Source organism: Myotis yumanensis, unplaced genomic scaffold, assembly GCF_028538775.1.
Source record: "Myotis yumanensis isolate MYYU_CA2020_CCGP unplaced genomic scaffold, mMyoYum1.0.hap1 SCAF_7, whole genome shotgun sequence".
In the NCBI taxonomy this organism is placed as follows: domain Eukaryota; kingdom Metazoa; phylum Chordata; class Mammalia; order Chiroptera; family Vespertilionidae; genus Myotis; species Myotis yumanensis.
Window position 1 is genome coordinate 51,351,922 of NW_027223758.1, and position 15,410 is coordinate 51,367,331.

Here is a 15,410-nt window from a genome sequence, read left to right on the forward strand (position 1 = left end):
TTCATTTTGTTCAAATATGAGACACCACAGACCTCGTCCTGCTTTAGAGCAGCCTCCTAAGAAACCCAGCTGGGAGAGTGCAAATATTCATGCATATGGCCAGGTAGAGGGGGCGGGCCTGCCAGTCACTTTGGTCCCCACGGTAACCCTGAGAGCCTCTGGCCCCTCACATCTGCGGGGCAGGGACAGATGGAAGAGCGCACACAGCAGGTCTGAGTATTTAATGCTATAAATCTGTAACAAGTCTGCCCAGGAAAATGTGTCTCCTCCTATCTTGACAAATGCCTTAAAGGTTGGGCTTGAATTCAGTATTTTCAGATTCCTCTCAGTTCTGTGGTGAAGTGGTGCCTGGAGAACCAGCTCATGCAGCCTTCCCTTTGGATGCCAGGTACACCCCATATTGCAAAGGAGCCCCAGCGCATGCAGGATACCACCTGTGGGCTGCCAAACTATTCACCTAAGTTGTCCAAGCTCCCTGGAAACCATAATCCCTTGCCCACCCTTCAGGCCAAGATGTGGGCATACCTGGTCGGTCCTTGGGAGGATGGACTCGGAGAAGAGACCCACACAGGCCCAAGGGCAGGCTGGGTCCATGGTGCAGGTGTCCTGGGGTCAGGACAACAAGTGTAGCTTGGAAGGTGCAGCACGGACCCCAGACCCCTGGCCATGAGGAGGGGCACAGCCAGGGGCCAGAGTGGGACCCTCTGACATGGGTGAGGCCCCTCCTATTGAGGGCAAGAGCAGCACTGCTCACAAATGATGAACTTGGAAAGTAAGATTCGGGGAGGATAAGGAACATACTCCAAGTCAGGCAACTGGTTTCCACCCGAGGTCTTGGGCCAAGCCTTCCTCTCTCCTGGATCCTGACCTGGATTTAGTACGGCAGATTCCTTCCTGAAAGAGTGTGTGGTTTCCACTATAGCATCCTCAGAGATGCCCGCCTTACCTTCACCTAAAAATAATATTGTTAGATATAGTGTTTCCAATGAAACAGTCCCCAGTTCAGGGGCAGGAAGGGTTTTAAAAACCAACCAAAGACTGGTAAGCCATGGGAAATTCAATACAACTCACAATATAGGTCCAGCTCAAATCCTCAAATGCTTCCCGTGAGCCAGGCTGTGCTGACACCTGTTACTGACACAATCCAATATTGAATAGTTTGAAAGAAATAAGAAAAATCGGGCAGCCTGATGTTAAAATTAAGCAAGCAGTCCTGGCCAGTGTGCTCAGTTGTTAGAGCATCAGCACTAGCGACAAAGAGTTGAGGGTTCGATTCCCGGTCAAGGGCATGTACCTGGGTTGCAGGTTCAATCCCCAGCCCTGGTCAGGCTACAAGCGGGAGGCAGTCAATCAATATATCTCTCTCACATAGATATTTTTTTTTCTCTCTCTCTCTCCCTCCCTCCCTTCCTCTTTCTCCCTAAAAATCAATGGAAAAAATACCCTCAGGTGAGAATAAATAAATAAATAAATAAATAAATAAATAAAATTAAGCATGCAGCATGCACACTGCTCAACATATACCATCCCTATTTAAAAATCATGTTTTGAGCTCCTATTGTGGCCGAACAGTGGACGAGCACATAGCAGACCAGTCTTCACACACTTGCGTAGATCACACCGTAAAACCGTAAGAGAATTAAAACAAAATGTTCACTTGTCCTTTATAATTCTTCATCATGAATTTAAGTATCTGCAAAGGCATAACGTTGGTATATTTTAAATATTGCCATTTTAAAAGAAAGCTGAAACATCACTTAAATGTGCTCAGTACAATTTAAATCTCAGAGCAATTTGCCATCATCATTCCCCTTCTGTAAAATAGGCTTTGACACTCGTCCTTCACCGACAGAAATTTCACAAAGTACCTCTTTCTCCTTGACCTCATGTTTCCACTTCTTTTCCCCAGAATGTTATCCAAAGAAAAGATACCGTTATGGCTGAAAGTCTTTGTCTCCCTATCATACTTCTCTATAACAGAAATATATACATACCAGTAAGATTAAAATCTTTTATTTGGATTTCATGTGGACCCATATCATACGCACTCAAAGAGAAAGAAATTCATACTATGACCTGTCTGAAGGTAGTCTTCCCAGACCATTTCTCTGAAGGGAGGCATTTTTCAAGATAGTGAAGGTAGAGAAGAGATACCATTAAATTTAATTTATTACCTATACTATCCATTACATGTTATATCTGAACTCACAACAGGCCCAATTGCTCTCACCAGATATACACATCAGAAGAGACAAGCACCAAAACCGGTTTGGCTCAGTGGATAGATCGTCAGCCTGCGGACTGAAAGGTCCCAGGTTCGATTCCGGACAAGGGCATGTACCTGGGTTGTGGGCACATCCCCAGTGGGAGATGTGCAGGAGGCAGCTGATCGATGTTTCTCTCTCATCGATGTTTCTAACTCTCTATCTTTCTCCCTTCCTCTCTGTAAAAAATCAATAAAATATATTAAAAAAAAAAAAGAAGAGACAAGCATAGAGCCCTACCTGAATTTATAGCATCTTGATTAGACAAGTGTCTCGATGAAAGGCTTCATAGACCCAATATTTCCAACCAAACTCTGCTATATTAATCATCAGAGATGCAAATTAAAATCACGATGAGGTATCACCTCACACCTGTCAGAATGGCTATCATCAATAAGTTAACAAATAGCAAGTGCTGGTGAGGGTGTGGAGAAAAGGGAACTCTTGTGCACTGTTGGTGGGAATGCAAAATGCAGCCTCTGTGGAAAGCAGTATGCAGTTTAATCCTCAAAAAATTAAAAATGGAACTGCCTTATGACCCAGCGATTCCACTTCTATATTCTAAGAAACCCAAAACACTAATTCGAAATAATATGTACACCCCTATGTTCATTGCAGCATTAGTTACAGTAGCTAAGATCTGGAAACAGCCCAAGGGCCCATCAGTATGAGTGGATAAAAAAGCTATGATACATTTACACAATGGAATACCTCTGGGATTGCAGCATCCTAGGACTTGCTCTATAGTCTCCTGGTACACCTCCTCTCACAGTGGTTTGTGCAGGTGTTTACCTCCGTGATGAGATAGAAGCTCCCAGCATCCATTCCCGTGCATCCTTCGGAGCGCATAGCATGGAGCCCACCCTGGTAGAAGTCTTTCAATATGCATGTAAACATGCAGTGAGTCTTGTAGTCAAAGGAAATGTATTTGGAGCCACACAGACTTAGGTTGCTATCCTAGCTGTGCTATTGCAAAACAAGACTTGGCAGTAATTACAAAGACAGAAGGATGTGATTCATGTCAATTACTCAGGGCAGTGTCTGGCATCCAGGAAGTGCTCAAAAGTGTCAGTTAAGAAAAACGACAGTAATCTACACTAATAAAAGAGAAACATGGTAATTGGCGTATGACCGCTACCCTTCCCATTGGCTAATCAGCATATCCTTATGCAAATTAACTGTCAGCCAAGATGGTGGCCGGCAGCCAGGCAGCTGGAAGTGAACATGAGGCTTGCTTGCTCCAGTAACTGCAGACTCCAAGTTCCCCGCCTAACTTGCCGGCCTCTGAGCCGGCAGTTTGAAGTTTTGTAACAAATATAGAAGGCTGGGATCTCAGAGCTGAAGTTATACATTGTTTCGATTATAGAACGCTCAGCAGCGGAAGCCTCAGAGCTAGAGCCAGAGCTAAAGCTGGCCCAGAATAAAAGAAAAGAAAAAAGAAAAAAAAGGAGCGGTTGGGAGCTTTAGTCAACAACCACCAGCCTGAAAGCAGCCCTCAGCCCCTCACCCAGACTGGCCAGGCACCCCCCAGTGGGGACCCCCACCCTGAAGGGTGTGTGACCAGCTACAAACAGCCATCATCCCCTCATCCAGGCTGGCCAGGCACCCCAGTGGGGACCCCCACCCTGATCCAGGACACCCTTCAGGGGCAAAAGATGTGAGGAAGGGAATATCTAGTTGAAAAAACCACACTAGCTTGCCTCACATCAGGGGCAACCCCCAGGCCTCTATTCTATATAGTAAAAGGGTAATATGCCTCCCAGCACCTGGATCAGCGTGACAGGGGGCAACGCCCAAACCCCCTGATCGCCCTGCAGCTCTGTGTGTGACAGGGTGCGGGGCCACAACCTCCCTATCTGCCCTGCTCTGTTCCTGACAGGGGAAGGCGCCCCAACCCCCTGATCAGCCCTGCTCTGTGCCTGATAGGGGGGAGCTCCCCAATCCTCTGATCGCCCTGCGGCTCTGTGTGTGACAGGGGAAGGCGCCCCAACCCCTCCCCCCCCCCCAGGCCCCGCTCTGTGTGTGACAGGGTAGAGCCATAACCTCCCCATCGGCCTTGCCCTAAGTGTGACAGTGGCGGCGGCCCAACCCCCTGATCGGCCCTGCTCTGTGGGTGATAGAGGGCGGCGCCCCAACCCCCTGATCGGCCCTGCTCTGTGTGTGACAGGGTGCGGTGCCCCAACCCCCTCCCCCCCCACGGGCCCTGCTCTGTGTGTGACAGGGTAGAGCCATAACCTCCCCATCAGCCCTGCCCTGAGTGTGACAGTGGCGGCGCCCCAACCCCCTGATCGGCCCTGCTCTGTGGGTGATAGAGGGTGGCGCCCCAACCCCCTGATCTGCCCTGCTGTGTGTGACAGGGGGCGGTGCCCTAACTCCCCTATCGGCCCTACTCTGTGCGTGACAGGGGGGAGCTCCCCAACCCCCTGATGGGCCCTGCTCTGTGCGTGACAGGGGGGAGCTCCTCAACCCCCTGATCGGCCCTGCTCTGTGCATGACAGGGGGCAGTGCCCAACCCCCTGATTGGCCCTGCTCTGTGCGTGACAGGGTATGGAGCCCCAACCCCCCTGATGGTCCCTGCTCTGTGCGTGACAGGGGGCAGCACCCCAACCCCCTGATTGGCCCTGCTCTGTGCGTGACAGGGGGTGGCGCTGAAACCTCCCCATCGACCCTGCCTTGAGTGTGACACGGGGCGGCGCCCCAACTCCCCAATCAGCTCTGCTCTGAGCCCAACCAGGGGCTGCACCTAGGAATTGGGCCTACCCTCTGCCACCCAGGAGCAGGCCTAAGCCAGCAGGTCGTTATCTCCTGAGGGGTCCCAGACTGCGAGAGGGCACAGGCCGTGCTGAGGGACCCCCCCCCCCCCCCAGTGCACAAATTTTTGTGCACCGGGCCTCTAGTATTACATATAAACACATAACCTTATAAATTGTAATTACAGTACATAAAATTGTATTCATCTAAATTTTCATTAACACAGTAATAATACAAGATGAATAATAAAATTACCATTATGACCTCTAGTATTAATGAAGTTCTTGAGTGTATCCTTTAGAGAACTAAAGCAAAGCCATAACTAAACTTTTTTTAGATATATATAAATGAAAGAAGAAATACCTCACCTGGCATAACTTTTAAAACTTGAACATACTCAAGAAAAGGTTTTTAAGCCTCCCACCAGCTTTCCTCTCCCCAATGGCGACGCCGTGTGGTCTCCATTAGCAACAGTTCCTAGGAGTGTGTTCTGAGATTACAGAAAGCCCTGGTGGCGAGCACTCATTCCTTGTTTTAATCCCTTTGGTCTTACTGCTCCTTTTGCAGACACACCTACAATAATGATGCTGAAAAACACATCTTGAGCAGTTAACCAACCTCTCTCCGTTCCTAGAGGAAAAACTGAGAAACTGGACATGGGAATCCTCGTTATGTGTCAAAAAGCAGAATGCAGGTCCTAACAGTCATTCTAGTTCACTCCTTAGCTACCCATGATTAAGCCAAGGCAGCACGTGTGGACTGGAGCCCCCAGACTCTGATGTCGGTGATGTCCCGGAACTCAGAGGAAACATCAGCACCACAAGGCCATCACAGGAGGCGTGATTTTGTTCCAGGCATTCGTTTATTGAAATCTGAGTAAAGGATTCCCACATGATACAGCATCTTTCCCACCCCCTAGATTTGCTCCAACCTTAACTTTCAGTGACAGAAGATGCAAAGGGTGATACATGTCAGTGGTTATAAAAATTTATTCTCTGTAGTAAAAAAAAAAATTCCTTTCAATGTGTCAGTGGTTTCTGAAGAACCCTCACCTCTGTAGTCAGCTAGCATGCCCATGGAAACTTGCACAGTCAAAGCTAACTAGAGTACTGAGTGTCTACAGATTCATCCCCCAGCTTCCACTTTGAAAGACAAAAAGCATGGGGCAGAGAAAATAATCAAAGATGAGCCACTCAGTCCTCGGAGCCCTGCTAGATCCCCCAAGGCTCATCTCCAACAGCTCAACGCCTTCAAACATCAGATTCCAAATGTCCCACAATCTCTTTCAAATGTGTATTTTTATGGATTAGAAAATCAGCATTTCCTTGCAAGAATACACAAACAGTTTTCACCTTGAGAACCTATAAAACCAAAAACTTTGGACTGATATTTTGGAGCTGAGAGAAGGGACAGCTGTAATGTCCTCTCATGGGTTTCAAGTTTGTTTTTTGTTGCTGGTATTTTTTAAACAAAGAAGAGAAGAAATCTCCACTTTCTCTTTTGATCATCTCAGGTAGAACAATTTTTAGAAATCCTTAGGCTATCGTACCCAGGGCCTTTCTTAATTTCCTTGAGAAAGAAATTAAATGGGAAACATGCAATACCAAGTTTTCAACTAGATATTCCCTTCCTCACATCATACAAACCTTCATTTAATTAACACATTAAATGACTCCGCTAGACAGAGATTTGAAACATTAAAGACAATTACATCCCACATTGACAGGCACACAGGGTGGAATATTTGAAAAGCCAGGTGCATTTTTGAAAGATCGTGCCTACAGTGAGTAAATCACGTAGTCATGGGACGTTGGAAAAGAGTTGGTGAGGAAGAAGGCACAATGCGAAAGTTCAAGGGTAGACAGAACAGAACAGTTCTTTTTGACTTGGTTTGTTTCTAACGTAGGAGAGGGAAATAGGTGTATTAAGATTACTTTTCAGGTGAAGGTTTCTGTTCGTCGAAGCAGCTAACACTGGCTTCTTTCTTCCTGATCCAAGGCAGCCTTTTCTTCCATCGGCTTCTGCAGGGGTGTTTAGTCTTCCGCCATGTAGAGGTGGTACATCAGGGCCACGACCAGTGCGGAGATGGCCGGGATCACCCAGTTGGTCCACCAGCTAGAAAGGAACAGCAATGATACCTCATGGTGTTTGATGCAGGTCACACAGTCTCTGCACCTTCCAGCTACCATGGAAATCATCTCTAACCTCTCCATGAAAGACCACTCTGAGTTGCTAAAAGTGATGTGAGCTGGCATTCTGGCCAATTCCGCTATTGTTCTAGCTTTATAAGAAAACTAATGACCTCTTCCCACACCCCCCAGTTCCACTTATATCTCCTTCTATAAACGTATACAAACAGCTATGAATCACTCCCCCAAAAGATGTTACGATCTAGGACTGGTGACTTACCTAAAGGGCATCAACTCTGGGTTATGTATCACAAATTCACAAAGGGAATAGTCCTTACAGGTTTTATTCTAGTTTCAGACATTTATTAAGAACTGAAAACAGCACTAGCTTGAGAACCAGAAGGACAAGCTTCCCCTTTTGGGAGAGCCTTTGGCAAGCGCTATTGCCAAGGGCAAATCCGGCACCCTGAGCTGGAAGGAAAGGTAAGGGCTTTGAACCAAAGGCTGATTAAGATTGACCAGCACCACAGCTCTACCGCTTGTACTCTGTTTGGAAAATCTAATCTTTACACGCATGTAGCAGACTTAGCGTGTTGAGAAACCACATGTGGCCCACAGTTGTATGTAAGTTCACAAAAATGCCTAACTGACCTAGTGATCAGTCCTGAGGCATAGAATTTTGGACCTACTATAAATAACAGATTACAGATCAAATCAGGGGCAGAGCTAGGGAGGTCTTCAATTTAGATTTGAATCTATCATTTCTTAGGAAACAGAAATTAATATATAGGTTTTAGAATCTGAATAAAGCCAGACAACATCTATGTAATACATCCATTTTTTGCCATACACTTTCCATCCATCAATCCTCTGCACACATCAACCCATTCAAAGACCATGTCACTATAAAGATTTCAATGCAGAAGGATCACAGGTGTGATTTTCATCTTGGTGGGGTTTTAGTTTCCCTTTTGGAAGGAACAATGTGGCAGTAAAGAGTAAGGCGTGGTACTGCCTGGAGGCAAGGAAGGGACCAGAACACCAACAGCCCAGGCAATTAATTTTCACAGGGTGAAATAAAATTGGCATAAATCTGTGGTTTTAAGCTCAGGTCCAAAAAAAATATATATGGTGGAAATTATACAAGTCAATACGACAGACCTGCCAAAAATGTTCCCATAATCTTGGACTAAAATGAAGAAATCTAGTCCACAGAACAAGTGATTTGGGTCACACCTGGATGACAGGGTTCAATTTCAGGGCCACGGAAAACTGAGCCATGCTTAGAGAGATGGAATCACTGCAGTTTAAGGAACTGACCACAATCAAATAAGGAAGGAGATAAAATGTTTGCCTGGAGATTAAAAGGTTGTGCAGCCCTCGACTGCCCTGTGGGGAAAGGAGACTCTCGGTCTGAGCTGTGTGCAGGTTAGGAGGGAATGCCCTGAGCAGTCTGGGTGCTGAGTGGAGGTGACCCCTAGATGCCCACTGAGGGGAGCTCCATGAGAGCCTGAGCATCAGAGAGGCCCTGAAGTCAGGGACGGGCCTCTAGTCCAACTCTGATTCTAGGAGCCTTCTGATGACAATAATTTTAAAAGGAAAGTACCACATACCTAGAATTTGAGTCAACCGTAGTAATGAGAGTTTCCTGAAACGCAAGAAAAAAAAGTAAAGTAAGTTAAGGGGAACAACTGACTGAAAAACCTGTTTTATAATAAGATCACAGTATTTCATCTACTGCATTCTTCAAAAAGATATTGAAAGGGGAAATTACATCATATACTTCTTTTCACTAAAATGCCTAATTTCACCATTTTTTTCTGAAGAATTTTAAGACTGATCTACATTTAAGTTACTTATGAACATAACCTAGAGAATTTGAAAGAAAATGTTAAAAACTAATAGGCTACAGATCCTGTAAACAACAGATCTGAATAGTTTAATGTAGAAAAGGACAACAGATATGATTTACACACACACACAACCCCATCATTACCTTTAAAAAGAAAGTTTAATTCTTCAAAATCATGAATGAAACGTTCAATAAAAACATTTATTTCATTCATATCTTTTTTTTTTTTTTTAAATATATTTTATTGATTTTTCACAGAGAAGAAGGGAGAGGGATAGAGATTCAGAAACATCTATGAGAGAGATCGATTAGCTGCCTCCTGCACGCCCCCCAGTGGGGATGTGCCCGAAACCAAGGCACATGCCCTTGACCGGAATCGAACCCGGGACCCCTGAGTCCGCAGGCCGATGCTCTATCCACTGAGCCAAACCGGTTCGGCTCATTCATATCTTATATGAAGTAAAAGTGTCCCCAAATTATATTAAAAGGACATGTCAACCAAAAAGAAAAAATTAAGAACCGCCATTTAAATTGTAACACACCGGGCAACCTTTCTTTAGCTCTGACAAGACAGTTCTAGAAAGATCCTGGAGGCCTTGGGGACTGACCTCACACTGTCACCCCAGAACCTCCTGACCAGGACACCCTGTGTGCTGGGGTCTGTCACAGTTCCGGCCTGTCTACCTCCCAGCAGCTTCTGAGAGTTTTTGGCATACAGGGAAAGTGAACTGAGATGGCTCTGGAAAATGCACACTTCCCCAAACAGCCGAATGACTAAGGCCTCGTGACTCAGAAACTTTTCTAGGCTTGCAAACGTGTTAAGAAGCATTCTTTTGAAATCCACACCAGCAAAAGCATTAGGACAGCAGAGGAAGGGGGCCATAAATAAGGCGGCAGCAGCATTTCATCTCTGCAGGGTCTCAAAGCGCAGAACAAAAAACCGTTAGCAACACAAGCAGCGGTGTGCAGGTCTGCACTGAAGCGAAGCTCCACACAGCAGGCATGCTGAAGCTCCCGCCAAAGGGCGGACACCTGTTAGGGATGAGCAAGCAAAGCAGTTCAGAGACCCACCAACCTGGGAACATGGCCGTTAAGATTCCTGACACGGGGGGGAGGAAATAAATCATTAAAAAAGAAAACTTTACATTTCTTATCTTTTTGAGCAACGTTCAATCCTTGAGACTACAACAAGTATTCACAACTACTGCAAGGTGATCTTTCAAATTGTATATATCATAAGTAAAATTAGCAAAGATTCTTAGAAATGGAATATGCAAAAATACTAGTTGGCTATTAGGAGAAAGACATAATCAACTCTGCAACACAACAGTTCATTGAAGGCAAAATATTATCGTCACACCAGAAAGTCAGGCCTGAAATAGTAAACAGCAGGCAAACACGCATCCGTTACTTTGTTATACGGAGCACATGCACATGCACTTGACCGAACATGCTGGCAACTGTGTGGACACAGCTGGCCTGGCCTCCCTCCGCCCACTCGGCCTGAGCACTGATGCTCAAACACCACTGGTACGTCCTCACCACCAGCAGCAACAGTGAAATTGTACAGAGCTGATCTTTAAGAGATCATATGCGATTTTGATTGCTTGTTAACTGTTAGGCTCTTACCCCAGGATGCTTGAGAATAAAGCCAATTTGAATTACCAATTAGCCCATTGATGAAAAAGGAAATGGTCTTTCTTACCCAATGCTCTGAAGGGGCTAGGTTCGGCTTTCGTATGTAACTAACCAATATGTCAACCACAAACAGGGAGAAAAGACCATGGTTTTTGTTACAGGCTCTGCCACCGGTTCACTCTGTGACCTTGAGTAAACAGGTGGCAGGTTAACAAGCTACCTCCCGGAACCTCTAAACACAGTACATACATGAAGACATGCAAAGTCCATCGAGCTTTTGCAAATCAAAATCATCTAATTTAGCCCATTCCTCAATTGGAACTCTTTCCTAAAATACTATTGTCAGACTAATGCTTTTCATTAGTGAAGTCAAGAGCCTACATAAGCTTAAGATTAAGAGTCTGCAAACCTAAAATGGGTGCTGGCCCTGGTGCTGCAGTGTGACCTTGAACAAGGTCAAACTTGGGACAAGGTCTGAGTGTCGTAGTCTTCACCTTCTCAGGGATGCCTGAGAACCAAATAAAGTCACACATACAGCAATGCTTTGAAAACTACAACCAAGAAAAGGCACTCCAACCTCTAATATCCTCCATGTAAGCAAACTGGATATAGATTTGTTAATTTAAAAATGCATCATTGGAGAAAAAGCAAAAACTTCATGCACCGCAGAATTTCTGCAGTCCAAAAAGCAGCCTCAAAAAAGGTGCTAAAGCCATATGAACCAACAGCAAGGATTCTACGCAATTGTTACAGAGGCAATTCAAAGTCTGAAGTCCATTTTTTATCTTCCCAAAGATACAAACGTTGAACTTAAGCCTTCCTTGAATAGGGGAAGAGAGAATATAAATGAAACAGACTTTCACTGTACTATCTGGGTTGCCAAGGTAAAAGTGGCCCTTCATGCTCTGCTAGATTAACTGCTTGATTTTCTTGTAGGTTAAATTTAGACAATGTCTTGTCAGTAACAGCTGGTAAATGAGTTCACCAGATCCTAACACAAGCCCTGTGCAGTCTTGCTGCTGTGTTCTCTCTAATAAAACCAAGAACATAAACCAAAACAGAAAAAGTATACTTTCTGTCATTTGTTTTAAGCAAACTTCCCCCACAGTCCTTTAGTTACAGGCCTGGACTATTTTTCCCACTTGCCCTTTCAGGGACTTGGGCGGTTGTCACATTTCTTACTATGGATTTATCTTCAAGTATGAGTGAGATGACCACCTCAGAGAGAAGGGCTAGAGTACCTGGCACAAAATTAGTATCACTAGAATTATTTTCCTTTCCTAAGGAAAAATGCACCAAAAAGTAATCATTTAATTTAAATAACATTAATTTTATCCAGGATTTACTGACCATCTACTATGCCCGAGATGTGGAGATGAAGACATAGGAAGTGTCCTCAAAGGTTTAAGCATTAAGACCTCAGCTCAATCAGATTTTAAGTTCTCTGAAAATAGGGCTGAGTCAAATCTTTCACTCCAAAGGCACAGTGCGAGTTATAAAAAGGAGCTAGCTCTTCAAAAGTTATCCACTGATAATCATGATGGGAAAATTCTCTTAGGTATTGAGAGTTTATGATGAGAACACACGACTCTCCTAATGAAACATAATGACTGGTCTATACAAATACAAAAGTGTGTTGAGCCAACCCAACAGGTTACATATTCATTTAACCTAGAAACACGCCTGTGTTGGCCTCAGTCAGGTCAGTAAGAGACCTTTGCCCTCCGGTTTTCAGGGATGAGATACAGTGGCAATAACTATGGCCACCAAGACACCAAGATGGTCACACTTACCGTGGGCTTGGTTATCTTTGGTCTGTCATCCTGCAATAAAAAACAAGACACATTACAGAATGGAAACGTCTACAAAGGTGCCATTTCCAAAGTGCTCATTTTACTGCGATTTCTAAAAAATGTTATTGTTCAGTAATTATCATTACAGGTTCATTTATCTAGGCTGCTAAACACAAAGTTTGATCCCACTGACTTGACTGCAAAAATTGTTAGCTGATTAAGTGCTGAGAGGTATTTTGATCTAGAGTTCCAGGTTTAGAACAGTATCCATGATAGTCATACTTATATGTTGATGTGTGTACACTTATTAGACTCGGATTCTGATCTTTACTTCGGGGAGCAGCTGAGTAATCAGATTCCTCCCTTCTATCCTCTCAAATTGCCTTTGAGATGTGTGTATGTGTGTGTACATGTGTATGTATATATGCATTACATATGTGTGTGTATGTGTATATGCATTGTGTGTATATGTGTGTATATATGCATTGTGTATATATGTATGTGTGTATGTGTATATGCATTGTGTATATGTATGTGTATATGCATTGTGTATATATGTATGTGTGTGTACAATTTGTGTGATATCCTCAGTGAATTCCTGCAATCTCCCAATTGTAGTGTCATAATCTACTTAAACCTCTGGCTGAGTCAGTCCAAAATAAAGTGCATCTAAAACAGACCACAGGTGAATCCCATAGGCAGAAAAGACAAAAATGCTGTTATCACATCCTAAAAAGCCAGCACTCTACCCTCACAAGGTTTGGAAGGGAGAGTAAGGACAGGATGGAACGTTTTTAAGGGCAGGCCCCGCTGATTACCATAAAACTGCCCCCCCTTTGGTGAAGTATGAAGATGAAAGTATGTGGGTGAATAATATCTCCAGACAAATGAAGCCTATTTTCTCCAAGTACCATTCCTACCTCCACAAACCCCACTGCCAACTCAATGGAAATGTGGAAGTGCTCTAAACGGTCCCATCTACAGGCTTCCCTGAAGAGCCTCCTCTCTCCTTTCCTTCACTCACGCACCACAAGGCGGGAGCACCCGCTGCTCAGGACGCTGGGCAGCTCTCTGCTTCTGTCCAAGTTTGCAGCTATTTTCCTGATAACTTCAGTGGACAGACTAGTGAAGTTGTACATGGCCATTTACAAATGCAAGGGAAGGTCCTGCATTCATATCACAGCCCTGGCTTGATATAAAAGCTGAATCAGGCGAGTGTTTCCTCAAGGCCAGTCCATCAACCAGCACCAGCGGGGATGGTCCCAAAGATCTGGGGTGGAGTTTTATAGAAGGCAGAGTCTACTCATTTAATAGAGCTGATTTTTCTTAATTAAAATCATTCTTTAAGAATACAATAGTCTCAAACTAATGAAAATAGAAGGGGGACTCTTAAAAAATATTTTGGTCAAAAAAGAAAACTACAAAAAATAAAATTATACTGGGTATATACCAGCCGTGGGCAAACTATGGCCCGAGGGCCGGATCCGGCCTGTTTGAAATGAATAAAACTAAAAAAAAAAAAAAAGACCGTACCCTTTTATGTAATGATGTTTACTTTGAATTTATATTAGTTCACACAAACACTCCATCCATGCTTTTGTTCCGGCCCTCCAGTCCAGTTTAAGAACCCATTGTGGCCCTCGAGTCAAAAAGTTTGCCCACCCCTGGTTTATACCCTCCACTTTCTAAAATTTGCTCCTCTGTGACCCTTCAGGGTCTGAGACACACTGTCCCCAGGGCATGGCCTCGGGGTTAGAGGATTCTGACTTTAAATGCCAATGGAAAATGCAACCGGGGAAATGCAAAGACACTTCTAGGCAATTTGTTTCTGACAAAGATGGTGTTGTAAAATCGGGAGGAATTGTTCTACTTTATTCCTTTTTAAATCTGCAAGTCTACAGATTTGGGTAATGTCAACCTATAGCCTTAAAGAGAAAGAAGTAAAGGCCCCCAAAAAGCACGTACTGGATGCAGCTCCCCGATGATATATGTTTTGGACAATTCTCTAGCATCTGTTGAGTGCCCAACATCTTCAAAGTTCTCAGTAGCATCCCCTCCGGCTTGTTCCCGTAAGACTTCTTCCCCACCAGGATGCTGTTCAAAAGATTTATAAACATAAGAATAAGTAAGTATTTTTCCAAGCAAATGAGATCAAGGAAGTGGCCAGTTTATTTAACCAAATAGGTTACTCCAGAAGTCACAGATGACAACACGTAAGTATAACTCATCCATAATGTGGATGAAAACAATATACTCCTTTGTATTCAAATCCCTTCTTGAAAGTACGGTAGAACCCTTCTCTAATGGTGTTCATTTCTCCGGGTTATTCACATGGCAATAACAGCATTAGGCAGATATTTTCAATCCTTTGGCAAATGTCGTCTTTACTTTCCCATAAAGCTCTCAAATTTGCTCTTCTCAGTCTTTATCTAATCTACTTGTCTTGAGTCCTGTCCCTTTGACCTCTTAGGTCTAAGTGTGAACCTACACCATAACCTTAGATGTAATTCATCTTTGAAAAGTACACTGTGTACCTGCCAAGTACAGAGAGGGGACAGCATGATGGACAGGTAAGCGAGTCCCCTGCTTTCTGCAGAACTTACCTTTTGGTCAAAAGGAAAAGTGATGCAAGCAGATATCATAGTGACTTGCTCAAGATGCTGCCATAGGGACATGTCATTGATAGGGAGCAGAAGCAAAGAGGAAGGAGTTCAATTCTACACAGGGAAGGGGTCTAAAGAGCCGTTTGTGCAATCAAAGCATTTCAGTGCTCTTAGCTGCTTTAATTGGTAAAACCTAAGGATGGTCATGATGCAGGAAGGAGAGACTGACACACGAGCCCAGTCATGGATATGGGTGACAGCAAGGGAAGGAGTTCTCGATCAAATAAAAAGAAAGTACTTGGTTATATCATCCTAAATCTTTTTGCAGGGGTAAAAACCTTTATAAATTGAGCTTCATTATTACCTCAGATCAAATTCAC

The 15,410-nt window shown here is 44.2% G+C and overlaps 1 protein-coding gene across 1 annotated transcript in view; it reads right to left on the reverse strand.

The window, feature by feature from the left end:
- Nucleotides 1–5,858: 5,858 nt before the first annotated feature.
- CYB5A (cytochrome b5 type A) overlaps nucleotides 5,859–15,410 on the reverse strand; it is a 28,299-nt gene continuing 18,747 nt past the window's right edge. Inside the window, exons 2-5 of the mRNA XM_070420466.1 lie at nucleotides 14,393–14,521; nucleotides 12,428–12,457; nucleotides 8,758–8,792; nucleotides 5,859–7,130 (exon numbers count right to left, since the gene is read on the reverse strand). Of these exons, the coding sequence (XP_070276567.1) occupies nucleotides 7,049–7,130; nucleotides 8,758–8,792; nucleotides 12,428–12,457; nucleotides 14,393–14,521 (276 nt within the window). The 3' untranslated portion in view covers nucleotides 5,859–7,048. The remainder of the gene's footprint in view (nucleotides 7,131–8,757; nucleotides 8,793–12,427; nucleotides 12,458–14,392; nucleotides 14,522–15,410) is intronic.